This window comes from Sinocyclocheilus grahami, unplaced genomic scaffold (genome assembly GCF_001515645.1).
Source record: "Sinocyclocheilus grahami isolate Dianchi unplaced genomic scaffold, SAMN03320097.WGS_v1.1 scaffold119.1, whole genome shotgun sequence".
Lineage (NCBI taxonomy): Eukaryota > Metazoa > Chordata > Actinopteri > Cypriniformes > Cyprinidae > Sinocyclocheilus > Sinocyclocheilus grahami.
The window spans coordinates 1,067,082-1,082,012 of NW_015505298.1; the positions used below are offsets into that span (position 1 = coordinate 1,067,082).

A 14,931-nucleotide genomic window follows, 5' to 3' on the forward strand; every position below is an offset into this window, starting at 1 on the left:
CTTGTGGGTCTGACTTGTGATGTGTAATCAAAGTAAAGGGTTTCATAAGGTTAAAAGTTTTCACAATTTTCCTAACAAGACTAGCTTAAAGTCTTTTACTTGGTTTATGCTGGTTTCACTGGTGTCAGAGAAAAACCAGCAAACCAGACCAACTTGAAAAAACACCTTAGGATGATTTTGAGTTGTATTTTTCTGAAGGGATACAAGTACACGTAGAGGATTAAAATTGTGAAGATTTGGGATGGATGGCATTTTTCATATGTTTTACTTATACACAAATCTTTTTGATGTCTTTTGGTATGTAAATGGACCTGTGTTCATTTTCAGTTATAATGCACTCTAATCAGTGGGATTCTTGCATATCAGCTCTAAGTTTTCCACAAAATGACTGCTATACATTAAGAAAATGTGACATTAAGGATGACTCAGCAATAAGGCTTCTTTCTATCACATATCATTAATATTAATTGGCTTAATTTTTCATCATTTCATCTCATTAATATGGCTCTCGTCCAGCTTTGAAAGTGCCCATTTGCTTTTGAAAAGCTTTATCTACTCAAGACCGTAATTGCCCACAAATCCACATTAGTTATTAATTGGCTTCCAGTTGCATGGAAGTTCATCATATGTTGATCAACTCTTCATGTTCTTTCCCATTGTCACTTTCAGATTTTAAAGCGAGGTTGCCATGTGAATGACCGTGATGGCCTGACGGATATGACTCTTCTCCACTACTGCTGCAAAGCAGGAGCTCACGGAGTGGGTGAGTGACACTGTAGTTGACGGTTGGAGTTTTTTGCCCTGACTTGCCTTGTAATCCACAATCCAAATCTGGCATTTCTCTGTAATTGAGGTCATTAAATTCTAACTCCTTTAAAAGCCCTAACCTAGCGGTGCATTTCACACGTGCTGACATAATAAAAGCGAATCGTGTGACCGTTGGTATAGTAACAAATGTATTTTCCTTTCAGGTGATCCTGAGGCAGCACTCCGGCTGTCCAATCAGCTGCTAGCTCTGGGAGCTGATGTGAGTCTGCGCAGTCGTTGGACCAACATGAATGCCCTACATTATGCAGCTTACTTCGATGTACCAGAACTGATTCGTGTTTTGCTCAAAGGCTCCAAGCCTAAAGGTGAATTTCAAAAGCATAAACAGTGTTTGTATTCACGACAGCATCTCAATTTTTTAATAAGCCAAATGCTTTTTGAAACAATCTAGTCACATTCTCACACACAAGCTGAGACATAAAATGCTAAATAGTTAAGTCATTTAGAAAATGTCAAGTATCATGCACAAGGAAATGATGAAGAGGCTAATGAGTATTTGGCATCTCATTACATTTTCCACTAATAAAGGTGGGTGTTCTTCAACGTGTCTGGTTCTCTTTTCTCTACACAGTGCTCAACTCCACCTGCAGTGACTTCTATCATGGCACAGCCCTGCACATCGCCGCCTCCAACCTCTGTCTCGGTGCTGTCAAATGTTTACTGGAGCATGGAGCCAATCCTACTGTTAGAGTGAGCATGATGATTTAAACTTCACTTGAGTTAATCAACCTGATTGACCTTGCTATAAATCCACTCCGTTCATATTGGATTAATGTTTCAGAAGTCTTTGTTGGTCTGTTTTTCAGAATACTCTCATTAGTAACCAGATAATTTTATATGGACCCACTGTATATATGAAATAAGATGCACAAATATATCCTACCATTCAAAAGTTTGGGGTTAGTAAAATTTTCTAACATTTTGTCTCTTGGCTAACTAAGAATGCATTTATTTGATAAAAAATACAGTAAAATAATGTTGTGAAATATTATTACAATTAAATATCTGTTTTCTATTTGAATATATTTTAAAATATAATGTATTCCTTTGATGGCCAAGCTGAATTTTCAGCAGCCATTACTTCAGTCTTCATTATCACACAATCCTTCAGAAATAATTCTGATATGCTGATTTGGTGCATTTCTTATTATTATCAAAGTTAAAAAAAAAAAAATTCTATGATGAATAGAAAGTTCAAAAGAACAGCATTTTTTTAAAATAGAAAACTTTTGTATCATTATAAATGTCTTTACCTTTGAACAAATTAATGCATCCTTGTTGAATAGAAGTTCTAACTTATTGACCCCAAACTGTTGAACAGTAGTTTATATTTACTAAAAGATTAACTGTGACTATGTTATTGACCCAGAAGGCAATGTCTGTAATCTCAAAATTAACTCTCTGCCTGCTACAGAATGATAAGGGTCAAGAGCCTGCTGAGGTTGTCCCTGACCCTATGGACATGAGTCTGGATAAAGCTGAGGCTGCCATGGTGGCTAAAGAGCTGAAACAGTTGCTGCTGGATGCAGTGCCTCTCAGCTGTAACCTCCCCCGGGCCACCCTGCCCAATTATGACAACATTCCCGGCAACCTTATGCTCTCCTCTCTAGGCCTCAAACTAGGGGACCGTGTGGTGCTGGATGAAACAAAGGTGAGATTAGGAGAGTCTGTGTGTTTAAAGATGTTGAAGGATGGATGCAGTGTCTAAAGGACCTAGGCTAGGAGAATATAGGATATATATATAAAACAGAATGCCTCTTTTCTGCAGACTGGCACCCTCCGTTTCTGTGGCACTACTGAGTTTGCTAGTGGGCAGTGGGTTGGTATCGAGCTGGACGAGCCGGAGGGCAAGAATGATGGGAGTGTGGGTGGGATGCGCTATTTTATCTGCCCCCCAAAACAAGGTGTGTTCTCTTCATTTCTGTATTATAAAAGTCATTTTATAATTATTGTAATGACAACAGCAAGCATGAATTGAGATTCAGACTGATCGCATTATTCAGATGAAATAATCTAGAGTTTAATATTTGGTGTACACGTCCATTCTTCAGGCATCTTCGCCCCTGTGTCAAAAATCAGCAAAGCTCTTGAGCAGGCCCCCTCTTCGGTCACCTCCACCCCAAAAACCCCTCGCATGGATTTGTCTCGCGTAACCGGCAGGATCAAAAAAGAGAAAAAAGAGAAAGATTGTGAAAAGAGTGAGTGATAACATCTATATATCAAACATCTATCTATTTTATATGTGCATTTGAAGTTCTGTGTTGTCCAATGTTCATTTTCTTATCAATTTGTTATCAAATCATTGTTTAAACCCAAGTTAATGTGTGACCACTTAAAAGTCTCTTGTTTACCAAGGCTGCATTTATTTGATTAACAGTAATATTAACAGTGAAATATTATTGCAATTCAAAAGAACTGTTCTCAGTTTTAATATATTTTAAAATGTAATTTATTCCTTTGATGAAAAAGCTTGTTTTTTTTTCTTAGCAGCCATTGATCCAGTCTTCAGTGTCACACGATCTTTCAGAAATCATTCTAATATTCAGAATTTTCTATTAAAATAGAAATTCTAATAGTATTTCACAATGTTAATTTACACTGCATTTTTTGATCAAATAAATGCAGCCTTGGTGAGCCTGAGACACTGGTGTATATCTGAAGTTTGTCATCTTCTGCACCAGCTCCAAGAAACAAACATCTGTCCGGGGTCAGTTTGGATCCTGATGGAGTCAAGGTTGAGGTTGGGGATCAGGTGTTGGTGGCTGGCCAAAAGCAAGGGATCGTCCGCTTTTTTGGCAAGACAGACTTTGCTCCAGGTATGTCTATCTGAAGGTCTAAGATAATGGTATAATATAATGACATGAGAATAAGCCTGACATGATGATTTGCAATTACCTTATAATTAATATGAAATCACATATAAGTACAATAATGTGCAGTAAGTGTTTAGAATTTTGTGTGTGTGGATTCTTGTGATCAGGATATTGGTTTGGTGTGGAGTTAGAGCAGCCCACTGGAAAGCATGACGGCAGTGTATTTGGAGTACGTTACTTCCACTGTTTGCCCAAATATGGGGTTTTTGCACCACCATCCCGTGTTCAGAGGTAAAATCTTCAACATGTACCAGAAAAAATGTTTTATAGATACACAACTTGGGTTAGAGTAAATAGGGATATGTTGTACTGTTTTGGTTATAGAATATGAGCAGACCATGCCTTTCATTTAGCTTTGATTTCTGAATAGCAAACACATTTGCAGTAATATTTCACTGTTAGGATAATGATAAAGTACCAGAAAAATGTTAGGGTGTGGGGCATAAGAAAATGTGCTAAAATACCATCTACGCTATGAAGTCTTTCTGAAACCATCTAGTGTAAGGTAAAAAAAAATAGACATTTAGTATGATATAAATTGAAATAATTTTGTTGTACAGATTAATTCTCCAAAGAAACATAGTGTAATTTAATCCTTTATTCTTGCAGAATTGCAGGGCCCAAAGGTCCTCAGGGTGATGGGCCACTAGTGAAGAAAGTCCACCAGGTGACAAGTAAGTACAACGATAAGAACATGTTTTTCTTATGCTAATTTTTGGGGAAATTTTGTCTTATTTGAAAAAAATTTTAAGCAATAATTTTCACAATCAGAGTGTGTGCATTTGTAAGAATAAACAACATTAGCTCACATTTAGTGCGCCATCTTGTATCTTCTCAGTTAGGCATACAGTGACCTCTGTTGTCCAAAATGTGTAATAGCAATTCCGAAGTTCAACATTCAGCTGGATGATTGCATGTAGCAAAGAGCAGAAATATATAAAAATGTATTATATAATATGCATAATACAATATGTATATGAATGAACAACACAGTCCCACATGACAGCCTCAGGTACATGGTTGTAATGTTTGTCTGTGTTCATCCTCCTCTCCAGTGTCCCAGCCGAAGCGTAATTTTAATGCGATGCGATCTCCGAAAGACATAACATCTGAAAGTTCCATATCCAGGTATGCTTGTGTCCCACAAATAACATATCCGTTTGGCTGCAGCTGTGAATCTAAAATGTTTCCTGTGTTACAAGATTAAACGACAGCATTTTATATTCATGATCCGTTTCTGTTACAGCAGGTTGCTGTTCTGTTGCTGGTTTCCCTGGATGCTCCGTGCAGAGATGCAGACCTAAATCCACTGGTTACATCTTTAATTATATCTCCCTCCTCTTTCTGTTCCTCCTCAAGATAAAACTTGCCCACTCTGTGTACTACCAATATTCATATGTGCTTCTCTATGTGAACTACCCAGACTGCTGTCCTGCCCCTTTGACGGCAATTCAATAGCAAAAAAAATAGTGCCTTGACAAGTAACTAATGTCCTGCATTCCGATGATTGAATTATAGATGAACAATCTTTTATGAAATCAAAATCATTCCTACTAAAAGCCATTCATATCTCTCTATCAGCTTGTTTTTTTTATGCTAAACCGCTGCGAGTAGATTATTGGCAGTATTCAAGCTTGATAATACAGTCATAATCCACATAAAACTAGGCTTGTATGTCTATTTTAATTTGTAACGGTGCTTTTTGTTTGTAAACATGCTGCTGTATTATGCACCTTTACTGTCTTACTTTACAGTATTTTATTGTATACAGACTTTGTTTCCTATGTTTCAAATGCCTTTAAATGAACTAATAGGTGACATATTATTATTAGTGAATATCTGAAAACATAAAATGTTTCATTGTAACTGTAGTCTGAAAATATTGATGCTGCCGATGTGAGAAAGAGGGTTTTTGCAATTGGAGCCCAATGCTTTCTTCATCTACAGTGAAACTGTAAGCGTATGGTTTAAAATATAGAATATGTTGCATGAAATAAGCAGGCATGGGCACGTTTTTAGGTCATAAACTGCTCTGAAATGAGGTGAGATGCCTGCTTTAGATATTATAAGCTAATAAATCACATTTCATTCAATTAAAATCAACCACAAAACCAAAGCGCAAGCTCCATGATATAGCAAAAGCTAAATAATCTCTTACTTAAAATAAAGTACTGTTAAGAACCACGCATCAATAATGCAGGTCTTGAGAGGAGGCATTCTTGACATTTCATAAAAAACGAGGTGACAATTAAAGGATTTGTCTATTTTATAAACCCAAATAAAAATACGAATCACAATCATGTTTCTCTCACCAGAAAAAACAAAAACAAATTATAGTTCATCTAGTATAGTTTAAAGTGAAGTACAGTTTATATTTTAACATAAATCCGCATCTGTCATCTACAGTCTAATGTATAAAAGCTGTTAGGCCAGACTACCTATTCCTATAGTGATCCCAGAGCAGGCAGATTTTGTTAAGGAGAGAATAAAAAACAACAGCTTGGCTTGTGCACTCTCCTTTCTTGTGAACACTTGGTCAACTGCACTGATTTACAAAAAAGAGCAACTTGCAGAATTGAAAATGTACTGCTTGGGCAGGTCTGGACAGCTTTTGATTTCTTCAGCCACCATGCCATTATTTCATTAAAGAACAACCGACTCTGTAGTGAGTAGTGCATCTTCTGATGGAGTGCAAAGGTCAGCTCACAACACACCTTAAATTGTGCATTATCATTTTGTGACATTTGTATATTGCTTTATGGTGACTTAAAGTTGTAGAAAGCATCAATATGTCACTGTTATTTACCTTAATTTCAAGACAAGTCACATTCCGTTTTTTGATGCCAAAAGGAGAGTAAAAGTATGACTGTAAATTGACTATTTCATATGTGAGTATCTCGCACTGACTGGCTCACCCTCCACGCTTTCAGAGCGTTTCAGTGTGACATCTAGGGTTGTCGGCAAAGCTTTCTGTCATTTTATATCCAGTTGTGTAATTGGTATAGTTCATTTGTAAACATTTGTTTATTCGTCTGAGAAAAAATATATTTTAATAATTTCACACGGTACTTTTTTAACGTCCTGTGTTTTGTGTTTTCATGTTAACTATACTCTGTAAATCGGACAAGTCACATTCCGTTTTTTGATGCCAAAAGGAGAGTAAAAGTATGACTGTAAAAGTGTGACTATTTCATATGTGAGTATCTCGCACTGACTGGCTCACCCTCCACGTTTTCAGAGCGTTTCAGTGTGACATCTAGGGTTGTCGGCAAAGCTTTCTGTCATTTTATATCCAGTTGTGTAATTGGTATAGTTCATTTGTAAACATTTGTTTATTCGTCTGAGAAAAAATATATTTTAATAATTTCACACGGTACTTTTTTAACGTCCTGTGTTTTGTGTTTTCATGTTAACTATACTCTGTAAATCAGATTAATGTGGATCTTATCATGAATTCAGTTTTGGATTTGATGGACAACATAACTGTACTGCATGTTGTGTATACATCTGCAGGTTTCTTTTTCCTACAGTATAAATCAGCATGAAAAAGCTTATTAATTACTTAAAGTGAAACTCTATCCTGACTATGGAGATATGACTAATAAACATTAGTGTTTTATACTTAGTTTGAATGTGTTGTTTTGATTTATTATAGAATTAATCATTTATAGCCTATCTATCAGGAGTGTAAAGGTACATTCGTCCCTAAACTTTTCGGTACGCATGTGAAATTTCCATCCAGAGGGTCATCCATGCACTGTAAAAAATGACCGTGAATTTAACGGTAAAAGACTAAAAATGCTACAGTAAAAACCTGTTAAATGGTTAACGGTAAATTCCCCTACTATATACGGTGAAAAATTGTATTAGACATTAATTTTACGGTAGTATACCGTTTTTGGAAGTGAAATAGGCCGTATAATTTACAGTGAATAACCGTAAATTGACATTCCCAGAATTCCCTGCGTTACATTTCAAATTTGATGTTTTTTTGTTGAAATAACTATGTTTCTTCTTAGTTTTTTCTTATCAGTTTTGTATATTAGGGTTGAGTGTTACACCTAATGTTGTTAAATTAATGTTTATTGCATTATTTCAGTTTCATGTGTGTTACCATGATGGTGTTTGGTGTTTGTGTGAATGACACGGCGCACCTTCTATATATGTTATTATTTAAAAGCTGCTTGTGATGGGCTTTGGTTCATCATGTGACTTTCTCATCACCACCTGCATTTGGTGGTTATCAGTGTATTACAAAGGTACAAAACAGATGTCAGTGCTTCAATAGGTTGGTATATAATAACATTTTATCAGTTAATGAAATTACGGTATTTGACTGTAAATTTAAGTTAAAACCGTAAAACCTAAAACGTTGTTACCGTATTTTTTACGGTAAAATTCCGGTAACCACAGCTGCCGTTTTTTTACCGTAAATTTTACGGATTTTTTTTTACAATGTGCGCGTCAAGGACGGAGCGAATAAGACGGGAACTAAATTAGATATTTTGCTAAAATAGTTTGCTTCTAAAAGTGTAAGAACTTCAAATATCTAACTCCAATTACAATAGAACCATAATTAAAATATGAACAAAAAAAAAACGTTTATTTCACCGAGAAAGCATGTTTATTCGTATAAAATGTAGGCCTACATATTTTTTTTTACACTGTAAACAAAAGTATACTTTTAAAAACAATGTTTAAAAGCCACTTGAGTCTGTGTTGATATGATTCAGTCATAAATTAATCTGATTCGGGATGATCATAGGAAGCGCGCCTCGTGCTTTTGTCTGGGCAGGTTGTCTGTCTCTTTCTACGTGCACGTCGATTCTTGAACCAGACCTAAAATCGTATTTTATTTATTTTATTTTCAGATATAATCATTAGCACATATTATGAAATAGCCTATTATTAGCCTACAGATAAAGAGCGCTTTCTTACCCGCACAGTCTCCTCGCTGAGGCCGATGTTCTGGGCTAACTCCGCCCGGGTTTCAGCGTTCGGGTAGTCGGTGAATGCGAAGAGCCGCTCGAGCTGCTCCGTCTGGTTGTCGGTAAAAACCGTTCGGATTCGACTGCGCCGTCTCTGAGCTACAGTTTGGTGGTAGTGATTCTCAGCTGTATCACAACCTAAAGGTAGATAAAAAAAAATTATAAACAAAAATGAATTACACTTTTTAAATAAAATAGCCTATAGGCCTAGTTTAAAAAAAAATCATACCTGATGCGGCAAAAGGCCACGGTTGACCTGCATAGTAGTTTGAATTAAAGGTGGGTTGAGAATATGAGACTGGAACACAGCAGCTGTACATTCCTGCATTACACGATGGAGATGGAAAGTTCAGCATGAGTGCTGCATGGTCACCATGACCTCTAGATCCATCCCGGTAGAGTAGGCCCAGATTGGTCAAGTGTCCTGGGAAATCATGAGAAGATGCTGGATGATCCACTCCAGGTGATTCTGCTGTTTGTTTGCTGGCGTCTCCCAAGATGTAATCAATAGAGAAGTTTGAACATTTCTGAGTTGCCATGTTCAAGTAGGGCCTACAGAAGCTGCGGTGACTATGTGCTCTCTCAATAATGACATGGAGCTGGAGAGTTGTATTGGTACCCCCTGTATTGTTTTAACTGAGGTATTAATGTATTTAATATTGGTCCATTAACACCTCTTTGTAAAGGTGGAAGTCAAAGGAAATGAACTTTTGAAGATCCACTTGAAGATCCTTAAACCCTTTTATCCCTTTTGGCACTTGAAATTCACCTGTGATGATACTACTTATGAATGTTTATTGATCACACTTCAATACTTTGGTAGAAGTTAGTGGCCTGCATACAGCAGATTATTTATTTATTTATTTTTTACAGTTTACTGACATTACAGCAATAGTTGTTTACAATAAAGTAGTATGATAAAAATCTATTTTGTATATATATATATTATACATATATGCCAGGCACATATATAGTTTTACCTCAAGGTACATTTTTTAAATTGTATTTTATCTGAATTGTATTTTGTTTTGATCTAGCCTACAAAATAAATAAACAAATATTAAAATACCATGGAAACCATATGGAAACAGATTTATGTAAATGTATAAATACATTTTTTTAAATTACAATTTTAATAAAACTTTATATAAACTCAATCTCATTTGTGGAAAAAGTTTTATAGTTTATATTAAATGTTTATCATAATAGGTCTGCAGAATAAAGGAATAACTTTGATGACACTTATTCAAAGGGACACGCGTGCTTTGAAATTGTCACGTCATCATCCGCATTCACTAAAGTTAGAAAGATAAAAGTCGTTTTATTGTAACTTTTCAAAGAGGTCAAAAGTGTTTTGATTTGGTCCTTCTTTCATGTCCATTTTTATTTGTGTTTTAATAATGCTTTAATGTATGCTATTAAACGAGACTTGGTGCTCATAATGAAAATGATCAATGAGTATTAGCCTATTTTTCTGTAAAGAATTACACCACAAACCTATTATATACTGACCGAAACATATCTATATTGAATATAGTGAATAAATGTCGTCATCTTGTGGTATTATTAAGGAAGTTTGATCAAACTAAAATAAATAAATGCCTTGCAATAATTTTAATACAAATGTTAAAAATAATATAAATAATTGCTTAGCTCCCTTTAATACCCATTAACTGCACTGGTTTATGATTATATAGCAAGTTAACTTTGATTCCATGTAAACAATATTAAATGATAGCATTTTTAAATACAGTCTTTTGGATAGCATAAAGAAAGTATTACATTATCATATTATTACAAAAAAAGGCCAGTGTCTGTGGATAGTGAAATTATTCAAAAACCTTCAGCGTTACATATATGCTGCATGCCAATAAATCAGGGTTAACTCAAGATTAAATGATCATGGTTATTTTAAAGCACAAGCTGCAGCTGTAGCTTAGAGATATCACGAGCGGTTAGTCAGTATTGACTGAGAGAGTGTGTATTTTACAAACCAGCAGATTCTCCCAATATAACTCAGCTTACACCATTAATATTCTATTCTTTTTAAGCTACTTGGGTTTACAAAGAATTCACATGAAAATCCCACTGAGCGGATATGGGTTTTGCCTGTTTGCCAAATGAGATCATTTGATAATCTGCAAGGCCCACACTGCACATATACTATACATAAAATGAAAATTCTGCACACCCTTTATTGTACTGAGGATTTTTGATGTATTAAACACAAACTATTTCTATTATGAACTTCAATGCCCTGGCATATCCCTATCCAGATGGAATAGATCAGTTACAGGGATTTTGTTTCAAGAATCTGTGAATGAGTAGAAGATCTTTAAGTATGGAGGGTTCTTGGCCCTTCCATTCAGATCATAACAATTTGTAAGCTCTGTTTGATACATGAAGTACTTTCATTAAAAAAGACATCAAAAGAGGGATTACTATTTCAACAGCAGGATAAAAGAGCATATAGGCCTATGTATTTAATCAGTCAGTATCTTCCCCTTCAAAATCAGTCATACTACAAAAGTACAGAAACTCACACTAAACAAACCTCATTTGCATGATAAAGGCAGCCGTCTGATTTGGAGCATTGAACTGAATCATATGGTTGACCCATATTCAGTTCTGCAATACATTTATAGAGAGCATCCAGTGTAGTAGTAAGCATCCATCTGTACAGCCAGGATTTGCACAATGCCACTGACAAGCATTGATATGATTTGGGCCAATAGGCAATTAACAAATGCAGGACCTCCTCCAAATGGAGCTGAATGTTCATTGAGAACTCCCAACTATACAGCTCTGCCAAATCAAACTGATCTGGGGATGAAATTCAAGCTCCAGTGAGTAAGATGTGCATCCCAAAAACACAAAAGGAAGTTTAACAGTTGTACTGTAGTCTGAGAAACAGACCCAGCAGATGGTCTTTGGATTTAAGATTAGCTGAGTCATTCTTTACTGAGGAAATAAGCCCTGATGCTGTCTTTTGCATAAACTGCATCTGGAAAACTGTGTTGCCCTGTTTACTTATAAAGTTACATACTATACCATGCTATTGCAGCATCTAAAGGAATAGTTCACCCAAAAATGGCCGTCCAAGATGTAGATTAGGGTTTTTTTTTCTCCATTGAAACAGTTTTAGAGAAATTTAGCATTACGTCACTTGCTCACCAGTGGGTTGTGATGTTTTTTCAATTGTTTGGACTCTCGTTCGGATGGCACCCATTCACTTCAGAGTATCCATTGGTAAGTAAGTGATGTAATGCTACATTTCTACAAATCTGTTCCGATCAAGACACAAACTCATCTACATCCTGAATGGCCTGAGGGTGCGTAAATGTTTAAAAAATCTTCATTTTTGGGTTCAGCTATTCCTTAAAAAAACATCTAGCATATTTTTCACATGTATTGGATCAGTGAGTCCATGTGCACTGTTCTTTTATTCCTCTGGTGCCTGAGAGTGACAGCCAGCTGAACTACTGTATTAAAGGCCACATTTCTCCTTGACTGTTCCAGATGGCTGGAAAAGCAACTCGTATCTCATCCCAAGAAACTGTGTCTGCATCGGGTCAGCTTAATTTGTTACCCCGTCACAAAGCAATTAGAATTATGAACTGTGTGTCATGAACTCAGTCAAGCATCTGAAGGTCATCTTTTCGAATTCAACTCTAAACAAGCTGCCCCATATAGTGAGAGCTGATCAAATGTCACTGAGTAAATGTAAGCTAGGGAAAGGTATTTATCACAATGGACAGAAACCAGAGGAGTTATATAACATAACGTGGCCCCTGAGAAGTATTTAGACACTTAAGATATATTATTACTTATAAATGTATATATGTATTTGTAATGGATATTACAATATCAAACCATGTGGCATTCACTGTAAAGAAAAGCAGGGGTCTTTTTAAGTGAATCATTTAAATTATATTTAACAGATTCTTTCAAGAACGCTGATTCATTCAAGTGACTGAAACATTTAGGCTACTTTGTTCACTGGTCATTGCAAACTCTTGCTGGTTTGTTATTATGGCGTTAAGATATTGATCCCTTTGAGGGGGTCAATGATGCTAATTAACTTTATGAAAACACCTGATCTAAAGAATACATCTTTAAAATGCCCATTTGGCAGATCGTTCACCTAATTTTGGTAACATTTTCCCTATCTACTGTAATTTCTGCTCACGTTATACTACGAAAAAAGGTCAGTCTGCAGGAAATGAAACATGATATTCAGTTTGCTCGCTTAAGATAATAATCTTTCACCAGAGGACTGTGTTCTGTTTATTCTGAGTCAATTAATCATCTCTGCAACCCGGTTCTAACCAAACATACTCAGTAGACTGTGGAGGCCACACAGGGTGACACAGGGAGCTAAGCTAAAATATTTAAGAACCAGGACAAGATTCAGACAACACAGCCTCTTAGTTTTTGTGACGGTGGGGGCATTTGAGTGAGTATGTTAAAGCTCATTTTCTGCGCGTTTCTTTGCTGGTTGAAATACAGTGGTGACCTAATTTCTGTCTGATTTGGCTCATGAGCTAGCAAATACGAACAAAGCTTCAGGTGTTCTTTGAAACCCCTCCAAATAAGACGTCGTATATTAGCACACTCATCTGACACGCTTTGAGGTTTACAGTAACCTACTGCAATGAGAGGAAGATATTGACAATGCTTGAGATCAAAGGATGATGATTAATGTGTTAAATAATAATAATAATTTGTTGCATTTATATAGCGCTTTTCTAGGCACTCAAAGCGCTTTACATTGTCAGGGGGTATCTCCTCATCCACCACTTAAACAGTTCACGGAACAACCAGAAGAGGGAGACATTCTATTAGAAGACTTGCATCTGGATTACGGCATTACATAATTACAATAACATTGAATGATTCATTGGAAGAATGGAGTTAATTTATGCAAACTGACAGAATTGTGTCATACATTCTGTTTGTAAGGCTGATGCTGTCTGCAGGAAAGCAGCAACCATCTGAACACAGCCAGAGGTGAACATCGATATGTGATTGCGAAAAGCTTTGAAAGCAAGGTCACAGACATAGTCTTAAAAAGAGGGTCATGCAAAAATAAATAAATAAATAAATTAATTAATTAAATAAAATACATATAATAATAATCATATATAATTGTATTGCATCCATATATACATCTCTCACTGACCTGCTCTCATTTAAAGGGATAGTTTACCCAATTGTGGAACATTAAAGAAGATTTTCTAATAAAAATGCCTTTTTTCCCCATAAAATGAAAGTCATTAAGCCAATGATGTTTTGAAACCCACTGACTTTCACTGAAGTATGTTTGACAAAAAGTTCAAATATACTTCAAAATATCTAATGTTGTGTCCATACAGGTTTAGAATGACATGATGGTGAGTAAATAATGACAGCATTTTCATTCGAGGGTGAACTGTCCCTTTAAATAATTGCTTTTATAATGATGCTTGTGACCTTTTCACCTCTCAATCTCAATGGACACATCTCTATTGTTTTCAGCTCATGCAAATTCAGGGGCTTCTCTTAGCTGCATAAATAAAGCAAGTAAATGCACTCCACTGCATAATTACACTGCGTTTTATTCAGAATTAGCAGAGTGACCGATTCTTTCTGACGTGAGCGATGAATCACTGGACCCCTCCCCACTCAGAGGTATGAACATATGCGGGAGCTGTACCTCCTTACTGGGTGAGAAAAGAGACAAATGGTGACTGCATGAGTGAACACGGGGTACATGAGTGAAGGTTGGCCGGCGGTTCGGTGTACTCTGGTGTATTAGTACCGTCTGCTCACACATGCTCTTCAAAGGGGCTAAATGGTGTCCTGCCAAGTTCATATCTAGCAGTTGTCAGACAGCAGAGACTGCACTGGCCCCTTATGGGACCTTTTTCTTTGTTTCCCTGTAATCAACAAAGGGTCTCCTATGGGAGACCTGCCTATTTAATATACAGTGAGCTAATCCATCCCTCCAATACAACATACATTCATGCTGCAGTTTCCTAGTCAGTACTGAGCAGTTTATTTTGAAAGAAACACACTGCACAAAATAATTTGATGCCTCTTGTAAATGTTGACAAGAGGCATAAAAAAGGCTAAACAAATGCTGGCCAGTCAACCATGTTTTTTTAATCATATATTTAGTTGGATTTTAATTCGTTTTTCAAGATTTCCAGATTATAAAGTTCTATTGTAGTTCACTCCAGGTTGCCCTGACATTAACCATG

The 14,931-nt window shown here is 36.2% G+C and overlaps 3 protein-coding genes across 3 annotated transcripts in view; 2 read left to right on the top strand and 1 right to left on the bottom strand.

Moving 5' to 3' along the window:
• Window positions 1-343, top strand: part of LOC107589743 (CAP-Gly domain-containing linker protein 3-like) — a 16,161-nt gene extending 15,818 nt beyond the window's left edge. The window contains exon 13 of the mRNA XM_016278265.1: window positions 328-343. Coding sequence (XP_016133751.1) covers window positions 328-343 — 16 coding nt within the window. The remainder of the gene's footprint in view (window positions 1-327) is intronic.
• A 317-nt stretch (window positions 344-660) lies between these two features.
• On the top strand, window positions 661-6,615 carry LOC107589744 (CAP-Gly domain-containing linker protein 3-like; the record flags this gene model as incomplete). Its single annotated transcript, XM_016278266.1, has 11 exons — window positions 661-763; window positions 972-1,133; window positions 1,400-1,518; window positions 2,243-2,479; window positions 2,597-2,732; window positions 2,880-3,026; window positions 3,510-3,644; window positions 3,809-3,932; window positions 4,311-4,375; window positions 4,757-4,829; window positions 4,948-6,615. Coding segments are annotated over 11 exons (1,359 nt in total), but the record flags the coding sequence as incomplete, so codon positions are not given.
• Window positions 6,616-8,441: 1,826 nt separating this feature from the next.
• On the bottom strand, window positions 8,442-9,228 carry dharma. Its single transcript, XM_016278267.1, has 3 exons — window positions 8,919-9,228; window positions 8,640-8,827; window positions 8,442-8,540 (listed from the first exon to the last, which is right to left on the bottom strand). Exons 1-3 carry the CDS (start codon window positions 9,226-9,228, stop codon window positions 8,442-8,444), a joined length of 597 nt encoding a protein of 198 aa, XP_016133753.1.
• Between the last annotated feature and the right edge of the window lie 5,703 nt (window positions 9,229-14,931).

Bases quoted from the DNA above. Each gene is read 5' to 3' on its own strand.
- dharma (XM_016278267.1), bottom strand. From the start codon at position 9,228: ATGGCAACTCAGAAATGTTCAAACTTCTCTATTGATTACATCTTGGGA. The intron at 8,828-8,918 runs GTATGATTTTTT...ATCTACCTTTAG, and splicing joins GTGGCCTTTTGCCGCATCAG to GTTGTGATACAGCTGAGAAT. The intron at 8,541-8,639 runs GTAAGAAAGCGC...ATACGATTTTAG, and splicing joins TCAGCGAGGAGACTGTGCGG to GTCTGGTTCAAGAATCGACG.